General features: G+C 55.3%; 1 protein-coding gene across 7 annotated transcripts in view; it reads right to left on the reverse strand.

Moving 5' to 3' along the window:
* Positions 1-571: 571 nt before the first annotated feature.
* RUFY3 (RUN and FYVE domain containing 3) overlaps positions 572-12091 on the reverse strand; it is a 43990-nt gene continuing 32470 nt past the window's right edge. For 3 of the 7 annotated variants that reach the window (XM_068153755.1, XM_068153754.1, XM_068153756.1), the window contains 7 exons: positions 11796-11893; positions 7845-7964; positions 6713-6815; positions 5653-5732; positions 4038-4065; positions 3427-3501; positions 572-2651 (listed from right to left, as the gene is read on the reverse strand). In XM_068153755.1, the coding sequence (XP_068009856.1) occupies positions 2508-2651; positions 3427-3501; positions 4038-4065; positions 5653-5732; positions 6713-6815; positions 7845-7964; positions 11796-11893 (648 nt within the window). In that variant the 3' untranslated portion in view covers positions 572-2507. Of the gene's footprint in view, positions 2652-3426; positions 3502-4037; positions 4066-5652; positions 5733-6712; positions 6816-7844; positions 7985-8160; positions 10655-11795; positions 11894-12091 lie in introns of those variants that run through there. The other 4 variants (XM_068153758.1, XM_068153759.1, XM_068153760.1 and 1 more) reach the window with 2 other exon arrangements.

The raw sequence follows: 12091 nt of genomic DNA on the forward strand, positions 1-12091 counted from the left end.
CTCGGCTCCTCACCCGGGCCTCGGCTCCTCACCCGGGCCTCGGCAGGCTCTCTGTGTAGGAAAGTCCTGGGACACTGAGGGGTTGGAGCGTGCCCAGAGAAGGGCAACCAAGCTGGGGAAGGGTCTGGAGAGCAGGGCTGGGGAGGAGCAGCTGAGGGCTGTGGGGGTGTTCAGCCTGTACAAGAGGAGGCTGAGGGGAGACCTCACTGCTCTCTGCAACTCCCTGAAAGGAGGTTGGAGCCAGGTGAGTGTTGGTCTCTTCTCCCTGGGATCAGGTGATAGGAGAGGAAACAGCCTGCCAGGGGAGGGTTAGGTTGGAAGAGGCTGCCCTGGGAGGTGGTGGAGTCCCCATGCCTGGAGGGGTTCAAGAAACCTGGGGCCAGGCTGGTGTTGGGTTGAAGGTTGATGATCATTGAGGGCTCCTGCAACCCAAACACTTCCATGCTCCTCTAACCAAACCCTCCTCCCACACTGCTCCCTCTGCACTACCCACCACCCTGTTAGCAGCTGGACATGCTTTTGCTGCACACAGCTGAGGGGATGGGATGGAATGACCACTTGAGGCAGCAAAGACAGATGACCAAGTTTTTATTGTTGTGTGCAACAAAGTGAACAGAGGGAATCTGCTCCCCCCCAGTCCCCTCCTCCCAGTGCCAGCCCCCAGCCTGGCAGGACCCGAGCCCAGGTGCTGGGAAGGTTTACAGCAGTAGCAGGCTGGGACAGCAGGCCAAAGGCAGGAGCTGACAGCAGCAGCATGACTGTGACCTCTCAGGTACAGCACCCACCAGAGCTGTTTGCTGAGGGGTCCTCAGCTACCTCCCTGCCTGTGGGCAGGGCTGGGACTTGGGTACCTTCTCAGGAGCTGTCCTGCTTCTCACAGCCAACAGTCACAGCCCTCACTTGGGGCAGCTGCTCCTGCTGGGACAGGGGACAACAAAGCTGTCACTGGAGAGCTGCAAAGTGCTGGGCTGAGCAGCACTGAAGTCACCCAAGCTGGGTTCCAGCTGAGTCCTCTCCCCTGAGAATCACTGGGGATCTCCTGGGGGATGAGTCACAGTGGGTGGGATGCAGAACTGAGCCCTCACAGCTGTGCACAAAACCCTCCACACTAAACTGAACCACCCCCACATTCTGAGTGGGGACTGCTGTCACCCCTGCCACACCACAGCCCTAGAGGCACTCCAAGGAGAGGCTTCTGGGGACTGCCAGGAGGGGAAAAAGGCAGGAAACTGGAACTACTTCAAGTGGTGCCCCCTGGGCCATGGCCTGGCTCTGAGGGGCAGCAACAGGAGCTGGAGCACTTGGGTGGCTGCACACCCCAAGGCCTAGAGGGAGCTGGGGGTACCAAGTGAGCACCCCCTACGTACCTGACACTGCAGCATGGTTCCAGCCAGCCCAGGCAAGAGAAAGAGGCCCCTGAGGGGCTGAACCCCTAACCCCAAAGAGAATCTACCACCCCAGTGCATCTCTCACAGGTAGGTCACTTCTATGGACTACAACAGAGCCTGTGGCCCTAAAGGCTGAAGGTGGCTTCCAGTACGACCCAGACCAAACTATGAGCCCCTGCGTGCTCCAGGAGGAAGCCAGCACAGCTTTTGGGAGCAGTGTGGAACCCCTGGAGGTAACAGCAACAAAGCATGATGCAGCTGCAACTGTGACCCTCCAAACTGCTGCCACCAGAACTCCCCTGGAGGGGAAGGCCATTCCCATCTCATCTAGGGGAGAGCAAAGTGAGGGTGAGGTGCCAGCTACCTTACAAGGACCTCTTCATGTGCCTGTGGGGGAGAGGTGGATGGAGGTGGCTCTGAACCTGGGGGACTTGGTATGGAGGTGCTTGGGGATCCAAGCCCTGCCAGTTACCACCCAGAGACTGGCAGCAAAGTGGCAGCCTGTGCTTTGGCCACTGCTGCCACCAAGTCACAGTGAGGGTCTCCAAGGGGAAGGGCAGAGATGCCCTGAGGTGTTTGTGTGTCAGGTCAGTGCAGGTCCTCGGTTCTCACACCTCAGAACCACCCCAGCCCCTCAGAGAGCTTGGACAGCTTGGACTATTGGATGCTGCTGTGCACAGCTGAGCCCAGGGAGTGAAGCCAGAGGGTGCCCATGGGCCTCACCCACCACTGGTGCAGCCCAGCTGGGCTGGGTTGTCCAAGGCCATGGGGAAGGGGAGATGGAACTTCAGGGGCAGCTTCTGCCCTGCTGGCAGGGAGCCCAGAGCAGCAGCAGCTCTCAGAGCACACACTGGAGGCCAAGGATGTCCCCCAGGCAGAGACACAAGAGCTCTCTGGGGTGCTCTCTGTTCTCACCATGCCCCGAGGCTGCTCCCTGGGACATTCTGAGAGCAGAAGGGCTTTAGTACCAGGAAGCCACAAGAGACTCAACACCATGAAGCTGCTTCCCACCCCAGACCTCCACAGAACCCAGGTAAGTGTCTTCTCTTTGCCCCTGAGCAACTCCAGGAGCCTCCATCAGCTACAGCTGGTTTCTGCCACCTCTCCTCAAGCTGTCCCCTACAAGGGGCTGCTGGAGTACTGCTGGATGAGCTGCTCGTGGCAGGCGTCGCAGACGCGCTCGGGGTTGATGCTGGAGGGCAGGGGCAGCTCCTTGCCTGAGCAGGACTCACAGAAGATGCCACCACAGTTCTTGCAGATGTTCTGGAAGGCAGGGCAAGGACAAGCATTCAGGAGAGTTCAAGACATGAGCAACACAGAGGGCTACAGGTGCCCATCAGTGGTCACCTGGCCAGGCACAGCACCTCCTCTCCACACAAGCCTCACAGCTTCCTGGCCAGGTCACAGAATCACAGGGTTGGAAGGGACCTCAAGGACCTTCTAGTTCCAATCCCCCTGCCATGGGCAGGGGCACCTCACATGAGATCAGGTTGCTCACAGCCGCATCCAGCCTGGCCTTAAAACCTTCCAGGTCACCTCATTGTGCTCCCCCATGCCCCCTGAACATTGCCCAAGCTCTATCTGTAGCACAGGCAGTGAGTGTTCATCTTCACCTGGGTGCAGAGCTCAGGGCCCTGCACCCCTCAGGCTGTGAAGCTGGGAGGGGAGCAGGAATGGCTCAGCCACACAAAAAAGCCAAGAGAAAAAGGCAAGGTGGCTGCTGGGGAGAAGCAACAAATGTAACAGAACCACAGGCTGGCAGCTTGGCAGGGACCTCCAGGAGCATCTCCTCCAACCTCCTGCTCTCACTTCTGATTAACCCCAGAAGAAAAAAACACTTGGCTGAAAAGGGAGAAGCTGCTGAGGGGAAGGGAAACCAAACCTCTGAGGAGAGTGGGGAACAAGCTGGTTAATGAGGTCAGCTCAGCAAAGGGCTGTTTGCTTTGCCCCAGGTCACCAGGGGAAGAGCTGCCCACCCCAGCAGAACCACCAGTGGCCACCAGAGGGCAGAGGTGACAGCACCAGCCGCCGCAGTTACCTTTCTCTTGCCTCGGCTGCTCTCCTCCCGGCAGAGCTGGCAGACCTCAGCGCTTCCAGGTCCTGGGAGCTGCTCCTAAAGCCCAAGTGAAACCCAAGATGTTCTGCTTTACCCTGGACAGAGTACCGGGGTCAGAGCTCTGGGGCTGATCTGCATCTTACAAGAGGGAGGAAGACCTCACAGGGGTTTGTAACCCCCCCAGCCTGGCTGTGCAGGGTGAGCTGCAGCTGCACCAGCGTGAGGCAGGAAGGGAAGCACAGCACAGCTGCAGGAACCAAGGACCACACAGCTCCATATCCAGGCTGAGACCAAGGCTGCTGGCCCAGCACCTAGGTGGGAACTCAGCACCTTTTCACCTGGCAGATGCAGAAACTCCCCATGGACAGGACCCCAGAGCAGCAGCATCCCTCTGGCAGCTGGGGTCTGCCTGGCCCCTGGGGCAGGATGTCCCAACAAGGGAACAACTACGGCCTCGACAGCCAAACCCTCACCAAGGCCTCCCACAGGACAACCTTCAGGATGTGTGGGCAGGGAAGATGCTGCAGACAGCCAGGAGCCCCCTCAGCACCCCTGTCCTTCAGCATCTCAATGCAAGACAAGGAATCACCAACCTGCTCTTCCTGCGTGCTGCTCGGGGCCCTGCAAGAGAAGGACATCGTCACCCGGAGCTGGGGCCCAGGAACGCACCTGGGGACCTGAGGATCCCCTCAACCTTGGCTTGAACACCCCAAAGTGATGCAGGTTTGGGTTTGTGTAACCAAAGCCCCACTGCCAGGAGGCACAAAGTGCTCAGGAGCTTTGCAAGCAGTGTGTGACTGCTGCTGTGTGCACCCTTCAGCAGAGCAGAGGGAGCAGGGGCAGAGGAAGCCTCTCTCATGGAACCACTTTGGTTGGAGAAGACCTTTCAGATCACTGACTCCATCCATTCTCTAACCCTGCCAAGGTGCTAAACCATGGCCCTCAGCACCACATCTCTGCAGCTTTCAAAGCCCTCCAAGGGATGGGGACTCAAGCACCTCCCTGGGCAGCCTGTGCCAGGCTTTGAGAACCCTCTGAGAGAAGAAGCTCCTTCTAATGTCCAGCCTCAACCTCCCCTGCTGCAGCCTGTGGCCATTCCTTCTCTAGATGGCACAAGCAGAGCTTTCAACTTTGTTACTGCAAAATGTTTGATGCCTCACACTGTCCCTGAGCAGTGGGGATGCACTTTGAGGCCTTCCAGGCCAATCAGCTGCTCCCACTGCTCAAACTCGGGCTTGGAAGGTTTCTGCTGCCTGCTGAAGCAGATCTGAGTCCAGCTGATGCTGGTTTCAACACCACACTCTCCTGCTTCACTTTGTGCTGTGCCAGAGCTGACACCCAGAGCACTTCACACAGGCTGGCACCATCATCCCTGGGCAAAGTCCTCCTCCCAGAGCCGTCCCCTCTGGCTTCCAGAGCCCCTTTTCACATTTCAAACCAGATCTGCAGCTTAACCTTCCAATGCTGAACAAACCCTCCAACCAGAACTCTCTTCTGTGACATTCAGCTCAGAAACCTTCCTGAGCTGAGGAACCTGAGCTCTGCCTTCAGCTAACCATCTTCCTGAACTGTAATTACTCCAAGCTCTCTTTCTCAGCTTCCATTCTCCTCCAAATCCACTCTTCTTTACCTCCAAATGCCACTGATCCACCAACCCTTCTCCTTTCCCTCCCTGAAGAGATCCTTGCACACAGAATCCATAGATGCACAGAATGGGTTGGGTTGGAAAGGACCTGAAAGCTCAGCCAGTCCCAACCCCCTGCCATGGGCAGGGACACCTCCCACCAGCCCAGGCTGCTCAAGGCCTCATCCAACCTGGCTTTGGACACCTCCAGGGAGGGGACATCCCCAGCCTCTCTGGGCAACCTGTGCCAGTGTCTCACATGAGTGCCAAAGGGCCAGGTCTCTGCAGCCCTGGGGTTTGGAAGATTCACTGAGCAAGAAAAATGAGCAAGTATCAAACTGATAGAGGAAAAGGTAAATGGGGGAAGAGAGAGAGAGAGAGAAAGAGCTTCACAGACACAGAAATGCTGGTGACAGGCAGCAGAACCTCTTGAGAGCTACCAAAAAGGAGCTGAGACCTCAAAGGGCATGAGGTTGAAGCTCTTTCTTCAAGAGATTGCTCTAGTCCAACCTTCCAAGCAGCAAAGAAGCTAGAGCAGGGGAGGCAGGGCTCAGGAGAGCCAGGAGAGCTGACTTCCCCCATACTTGTGTGGCAGGATGCTGTTCTCCTCTCTCAGGGGCTGTTTCAGTTTAGGGCTCTCCTCCTGGCTTTTGAGCTTCCCATCCTGCCAAAAGGAAACAGTGACCCATCAGCTGAACCCTGTGGAGCCTCCACATCCAGCCCTGCCTCCCTGCACAGGCAGACTCCACACTGGGGTGTTGGGCATGGGGCCTGCCCCTCCTGGCTCTGAACTCCCATCACAGAATGCATGGGGTTGGAAGGGACCCTTGAGGATCATCTTGTCCAGCCCACCTCCAAGAGCAGCTCTGCCTGATTTCCCTCTGCTGTGAGCAAAAAGTTGACTTCCTGCTTCAGAGCTGGGCTCTCAAACATGTCCCCTGACCTGCTGACAGCAGAAGGCACAAGCAGCTCCACAGTTCCCCTTTTTGGTTTCAGCAGCAGAGGCTGAACAGCTAAAGGGGCCAAGGAGGCTTCTTAAAGCCTGATCAGGGAGAGCAATCCTCTCAGCCAGGAAAGGAAACAAACCCAGGTGACAGCCCAGGCCACGTGTGCCTGCTGCAGCACCAGGGTCAAAGCCCAGCCCCCAGCCTGCATGGGGAGCTCTGGCAGAACATCCAGCACCAGCTGTGAGAGCTCCACAACCTCAGCAGAGCTCCTGCAAGCACAAGCTGACAGTGGATGAAGGACCTCCTGCCAATCCTGGGACAAAACAGAAGGCCCTTCTGGAATGAGGGGAGCAGGGACCTGCTCTCAAGACCCCTCAGCAGTGAGGAGAAGCTGCTGTTCTGCCCTTGCAAAGCACTGACCAACTGCTGCTTCAAACATCTGCTAACAATGGAATTAATCACAGATCCACAGAAGGGTTTGGGCTGGAAGGGACCTTCAAGCTCAGCCAGTTCCAACCCCCTGCCATGGGCAGGGACACCTCCCACCAGCACAGGTTCCTCAAGGCCTCATCCAGTCTGGCCTGGAACTTCTCCAGGGAGGGGGCATCCACAGCCTCCCTGGGCAGCCTGTGCCAGTGTCTCCCCACCCTCAGTCTGAGCCTGGGCCTCACAGCCAAGGCAAGAAGAGTCTCATTACCTGTCTCAGCCAATTCTTTGTGCTTCTTCTGGTCTCCTGGCTGTGCTGGTGACTCTGGGACCATCTCTCTCTTTCCCTCTTCAGTTCCAGTTCAAGATGGCTCCTAAAAGATGGAGGTGGAACTGTGAGTCAAGGCTCTGGGTTTGAAATACTCACCACCATGAGCTGAGGAACTATTTAACCCTCTCCTTACACTAAAGCAGCTGAACCCCAACTCAGAAGCTGCAAAGTGCCTCTTGCAGTAAGAAGCAGTAAGCCACCATGTGTCAGGGTGGGAAATCTCTTCTCCATCTGGTTGCAGCAACATCTTGTGGGGCATAAACCTTTTGACTATGTCTGCAAGTCCTTCAAAACCAGTTGGTTATCCACCTGTCACAGAGCTGCTGCTCAGTACCCTGTTCCATCTTCAGCACCTTAACTGTGACAAGACCAGCCCTGAAACCAGAGACCCCAGCCTTGAAACCAGAGACCCCAGCCCTGACTGTTTCCTAATGCCATCAGGACAGGATGGATGGGCAGCTCCTCCCTGAGAGCTAGGGAAACTCTTCTGACACCCCACCTGAAGCTGGGACTTGGTCCTTGTGGAGCTGGTCAAGAAACCTGTGGCCATGGCACCTGTGGCCATGGTGGTGCTGGGTTGATGGTTGGACTGGATGATCTCAGAGGCCTTTCCCAACCCATCTAATTCTGTGACTCTACAGGTGTTCAAGAAATGTGTGGCCATGGCATCTGGGGCCATGGTTGGATGACCATGGTGGTTGGACTGGATGATCTCAGAGGGCTCTCCCAGCCCATCTAATTCCATGACTACAGATACTCAAGACACGTGTGCCACGACATCTGGGGCCATGGTTTGATGGCCACAGTGGTGCTGGGTTGATGGTCAGACCCAATGACCTTAGAAGGCTTTTGCACCTGACACAATTCTATGATTCTATGACCTCACCACCGGCTAAGGACCTCCTGAGTGTCCCACACAGCTTGTGGTGCTCCCTATCCTCCTGCACCGCTGGTGTTCCACAGGGTGGTCACCAAGGGATGCCCAAGTAGAGGGCAGGGAGCCCCCCTTTGGCCCCTTCTCTGCTTGCCAGAGCAAAACCAGCCCAGAGAGCTGAGGAAAGGATTTCTTCACCGCTGCCTGGAGAGCTCCTCCACTTCCAGCTGCAGGCTGTTGATCTTGTCCCCAAACTCCTGCTTGAAGAGGCGGTTGTCCTGCTGGGCCAGCTGCCGCTCCCGCTCCGCCTGCCGCAATCTGGATTTGAGCCACATGAACTTGTGATAAAAAACAAAAGCCATGGTGGGGAGGGAAGACTGAGTTTAACCAACAAAGTAAACCAAAACAGAACAAAGGCAAAAGCAAAACAGTGAAGAGGTCCAGAAAGGCAAGGGAAGAGCTGGAGAAAAGGATGGGGAGGAGGCAAGGGAGGGCAGGTGAACCAGGCAGCAGCTCGCAGTTGCAATCGGGCTTTATTCTATTTTACTACAGTTTACAGCCAGTAGATGAAAAAACAGAAAACATCACTTTAATCCAGGGTCAAAGCAAACCTTGAGTACACAGAATTGGAGTCAGATCTGGAGTTGGATGTAGGTTACAGCTCAGCTTTTACACACGGAACTGGAACTCGCAACAGAGGTTAGCTACTAGAATCGAGAGTTAGTGCGTGGGCCTGGCTGCTTCCACTCTGGCCTGGGCATCTCCACTGAGGGCCTGCCACCAGCAATGGCCAGCTCCTCAGTGCCTGGGCACCACCTCCACTTCTGGCCATTAGTAGTAGCCAGCTCCTCAATGCCTGGGCACCACCTTCACTTCTGGCCTGCCATTGGCAGTAGGCAGCTCCTCAGTGCCTGGGCACCACCTCCACTTCTGGCCTACCATTGGCAATAGCCAGCTCCTCAATGCCTGGGCACCACCTCCACTTCTGGCCTGCCATTGGCAATAGCCAGCTCCTCAATGCCTGGGCACCACCTCCACTTCTGGCCTGCCACTGGCAGTGGCCAGCTCCTCAGTTCTGTCTAATTTCAGCACCACGGTGCCAGCAAACAAAGCCAGCCCAGCCCAGCCCCCTGTTCCTACAGAAGAAAGCAGGGGAGGGGCAGGGCAGTTGGCTGCTCTAACTGCTTGGGTGCCCAGATGGAAGCTTCCACCTTCCTATCATTGTTTTCTTCTGTTTCTAGGTAGTTAAAGTGAGTTTCTAGTCAAAGGTTACTGAAGGCTAAGTTTGTACTTCCAAGCATGCTACTCAGGCGTGGTGCAGAGGTTTAGAACAGGTCTCCAAGCCTGCTTTGGGCCACTGACCAAGTGGTGGCACAGGCTTGCACGCAGGAGCCTGACAGACCTTCAAACCAACCCAGCAAGAACCCATGGGTGTTGCTTCCCCAGCTGTGTTTCAGTCACAGCTGCCACCCACTGCCCCCAGGAGCAGGACCAAAGCAGAACTGGCACCACAGAGTTTTCACAGGCATCTCACCAGAGGGAAAACCCAACCCTCAGTCACCAGAGGAAGCCTCCAAATGTCATCTTCTGGAAAGGAAACCAAATCCCTAGGAGTGCTTAGAACCTAAAGCCTGTGCCAGGCCAGCCGGGGGAATTTCAGCAGCCCCAGGGGAGAGGGTTTGAGTCGGTAATAGTCCAAGCTACAGTCACTTAAAGTCTTGCACCGGGGTGTTAAGTTGGCCATTAGTTGTCCTATTGAGAGCTGGTTCCAAGCTTTAGCTCGGCTCTTTCAGCAGCAAATGCCACTGGGATGGAGCAAGAGGAACTGGGATGCAAGTGCAAGAAGTGCAGCAGTAAAAGGCAGCTCTCCCTGCTCTCCCACTGAGCACTCCCACAAGGAACGAATGCTCAGGTACCAAAGGACCATTTCCACTTCCCACCACTGCACAGTTTTGCTCCTTCTGGGTGTTTCTGTTGTTTCTTTTCAGAGTATAAAGATCAGATTCTTTTTGCTCTGTAACTCATGAACCTTCCCTTGCTAGGAAGAGGAGAGAGCTACCAAGACAGCTCTCCTCAGCTGCGGGAAGAACCACCCCGCACGGCTGGAGGGATCCATGGCGGAGGTAGAAGGCAATGCAAAGGTAAGGAGGTTTCCACTGAACTCACCACTCTATCATGTTACTCTAAGACACCTAGCTACTAATTCTGGACACAGGACATTTCAAGGAACAAGGAGAAGTCCCCACCCTGCCACCAAGTCACTAAGGCAAAAAACCCCTTGGAGCCTCCTTGGGCTGCGAGCGAGCTGCGGAGCCACAGCCCTGTCTTGGACCCACGGAACAGAAGTGGGGGATGCACACAACTACTTTCAACAACTTCCAGGGACGTTTGGTTGGGGGAAGGGGGGAGAAGGAGAGGGTCTATTTCACACCAAAAAAAAACCAAACCCAAACCCAACAACAACAAAACCCCAGACATAAAGAAGGGGGAACACAGAAAACCAGCTGAGACTTTTGCAGAGCTGGCCAACCTGCTGCTGGGGGCTTGACCACCGCCCCCTGAGGAGCCACTGCACTTGGGGCAGGGGCTGCATCACCAAGGCTGGGGCAGAGCCACACATCTCCCACTCCTGGTGTGTCAATTGGCCAGCTCATGGGTACTTGGGCATGGTTTAAATGGCAAAAGGAAGGTGGGGTTTGGTTGGTTGGTTGGTTATATATATATATCCCCCCCCAACTCTTTAATCTCTGAAGGAAAAAAAAAACCACAACCTCACTGGTTTTAAAAATTCAGCAAATCCCAACTCAACCCTAGGTGACAATTAACATTTTTGTGTTTTGTTTTGTTGTTTGTTGTCAGCAATTCTCAAGTTCTCCCCTCATGACTGAGTTCTGATGGCAGAGCTGTGAGGCGACCGGCCACGAAACCCCCCCCTCTAATGGTGCTTCTGGATCAGTTTGTTTGCTGCACTGTTCAAGGTTTTTGCCTGTTTCACCAAATCCTTTTCACTGGGGAAGTTGAGTCAGAGTGAGGAGGGATGAGGGGGAAAGAAAACAAAAGAAACAGAACAATGGGGGAAATAAAAAGAGCAAGAGAAAACAAGAGCAGATCCATTAGCTGAGGAGATGCCACCAAGCACCTGAAAACACAGACCCACAAAATCAGCTTTTCCATACAGAACATTCAGAGAGAGAGCTTCAGTGTGGTGCAGTCACCTATTCAGGGACTAAGCTCAGAGAGGCTGCTGAGGGATGCTTTCTCCTGATCTGCTCACAGGTAGCAAGACAGCCAAGGCAACCCACAGAGGCTGAAGTTCTGACCCACCACAAAACCGGGCTTTGGGAACCAGTCAGAGGCAGCACTGCTCCTTCTCAAAGCAACCTGACTGCAATACTGAAGCTCCCCTCGCTTCAGCAGGGCTGCTAACATGACAGCAATGCAGCCCCACTAGGAGGGAACTTCACAGCATCACAGAATGCCAGGTTGGAAGGGATCCCCCACCCAAAAAATCATCTGCTCTGACCTTTACACTCCCCAACAGCCCAGCTCTCAGCAGATGCTGGAGTCAGGCAAGTTTCTACCACACTTCAGGCCCCAGGGGAGTTCCTCAGAGCTCCTCAGATGAAAGCAAAAGTCAGTGCCCAAGGGCTACAAGAGAACTGAGAGAGAGGCACCAGGAGCTCAGAGGGCAACAGGCTCTCAATGAGTCCCAGCACTGCTGCTGCTGCTGCAGAGGACACCCTGGAGTCGACACCCACAGGACAGGGCAGCTGGAGCTGAAGCAAGCATGGAGACATCCTGTCCCACTCTGAATGGACATTACACCTAGGGGCTCTCTTTATCAGCTTCCCATCTCCCTCCATCCCCACTTCTCTCTCTCAGTGAGAGTGATGGCCATGCAATGCCTGGCTGAGACCAGAGTGGAGCTGACAGATAAGCAGAGCTGCCATCTTCATCACTGCTTTGGCAGCATCTCTGCTAGCAGAAGCCCTCCTGAGCACACCAAGCACTTCTGGCAGCCCCTCACCAACCAGAGCTCTCCTAGCTAAGCAGGGCACTGGGACTCTCACCTGGGGCGCTCAGGGCCTGTGGGACACTACCTCTAGGACCCCCAGAAGGTTTGCTGAGTGCAGCAGTGCCATTCTTTACCTTTGCTCCAGCTGTTTGATGGTGGCAGCCATCTGATTTGTTTTCTCTTCCAGGCGGCTGTTTAATTCGCTCTTCTGTTTCGCTCCCATGTCTGAACTCTGCAAAGAGCAGCCCCATGGGCTCGTGTGAGCAGCACCAAAACCAGAGCCATCCATGAGAAACAAGGTGGCAACAAGAGGGTCAGGGAATCATAGAACTGCTGGGGTTAGAAGAGACCTCTAAGAGTCTTGAGTCCAAGCATCAACCCAAGCCCACCATGGCCATTAAATCATGCAAGTGGAGAAGCCAAAGGAGCA

This window comes from Melanerpes formicivorus, unplaced genomic scaffold (genome assembly GCF_026170545.1).
Source record: "Melanerpes formicivorus ecotype bairdi unplaced genomic scaffold, bMelFor1.0.p_v2 SCAF_27, whole genome shotgun sequence".
Lineage (NCBI taxonomy): Eukaryota > Metazoa > Chordata > Aves > Piciformes > Picidae > Melanerpes > Melanerpes formicivorus.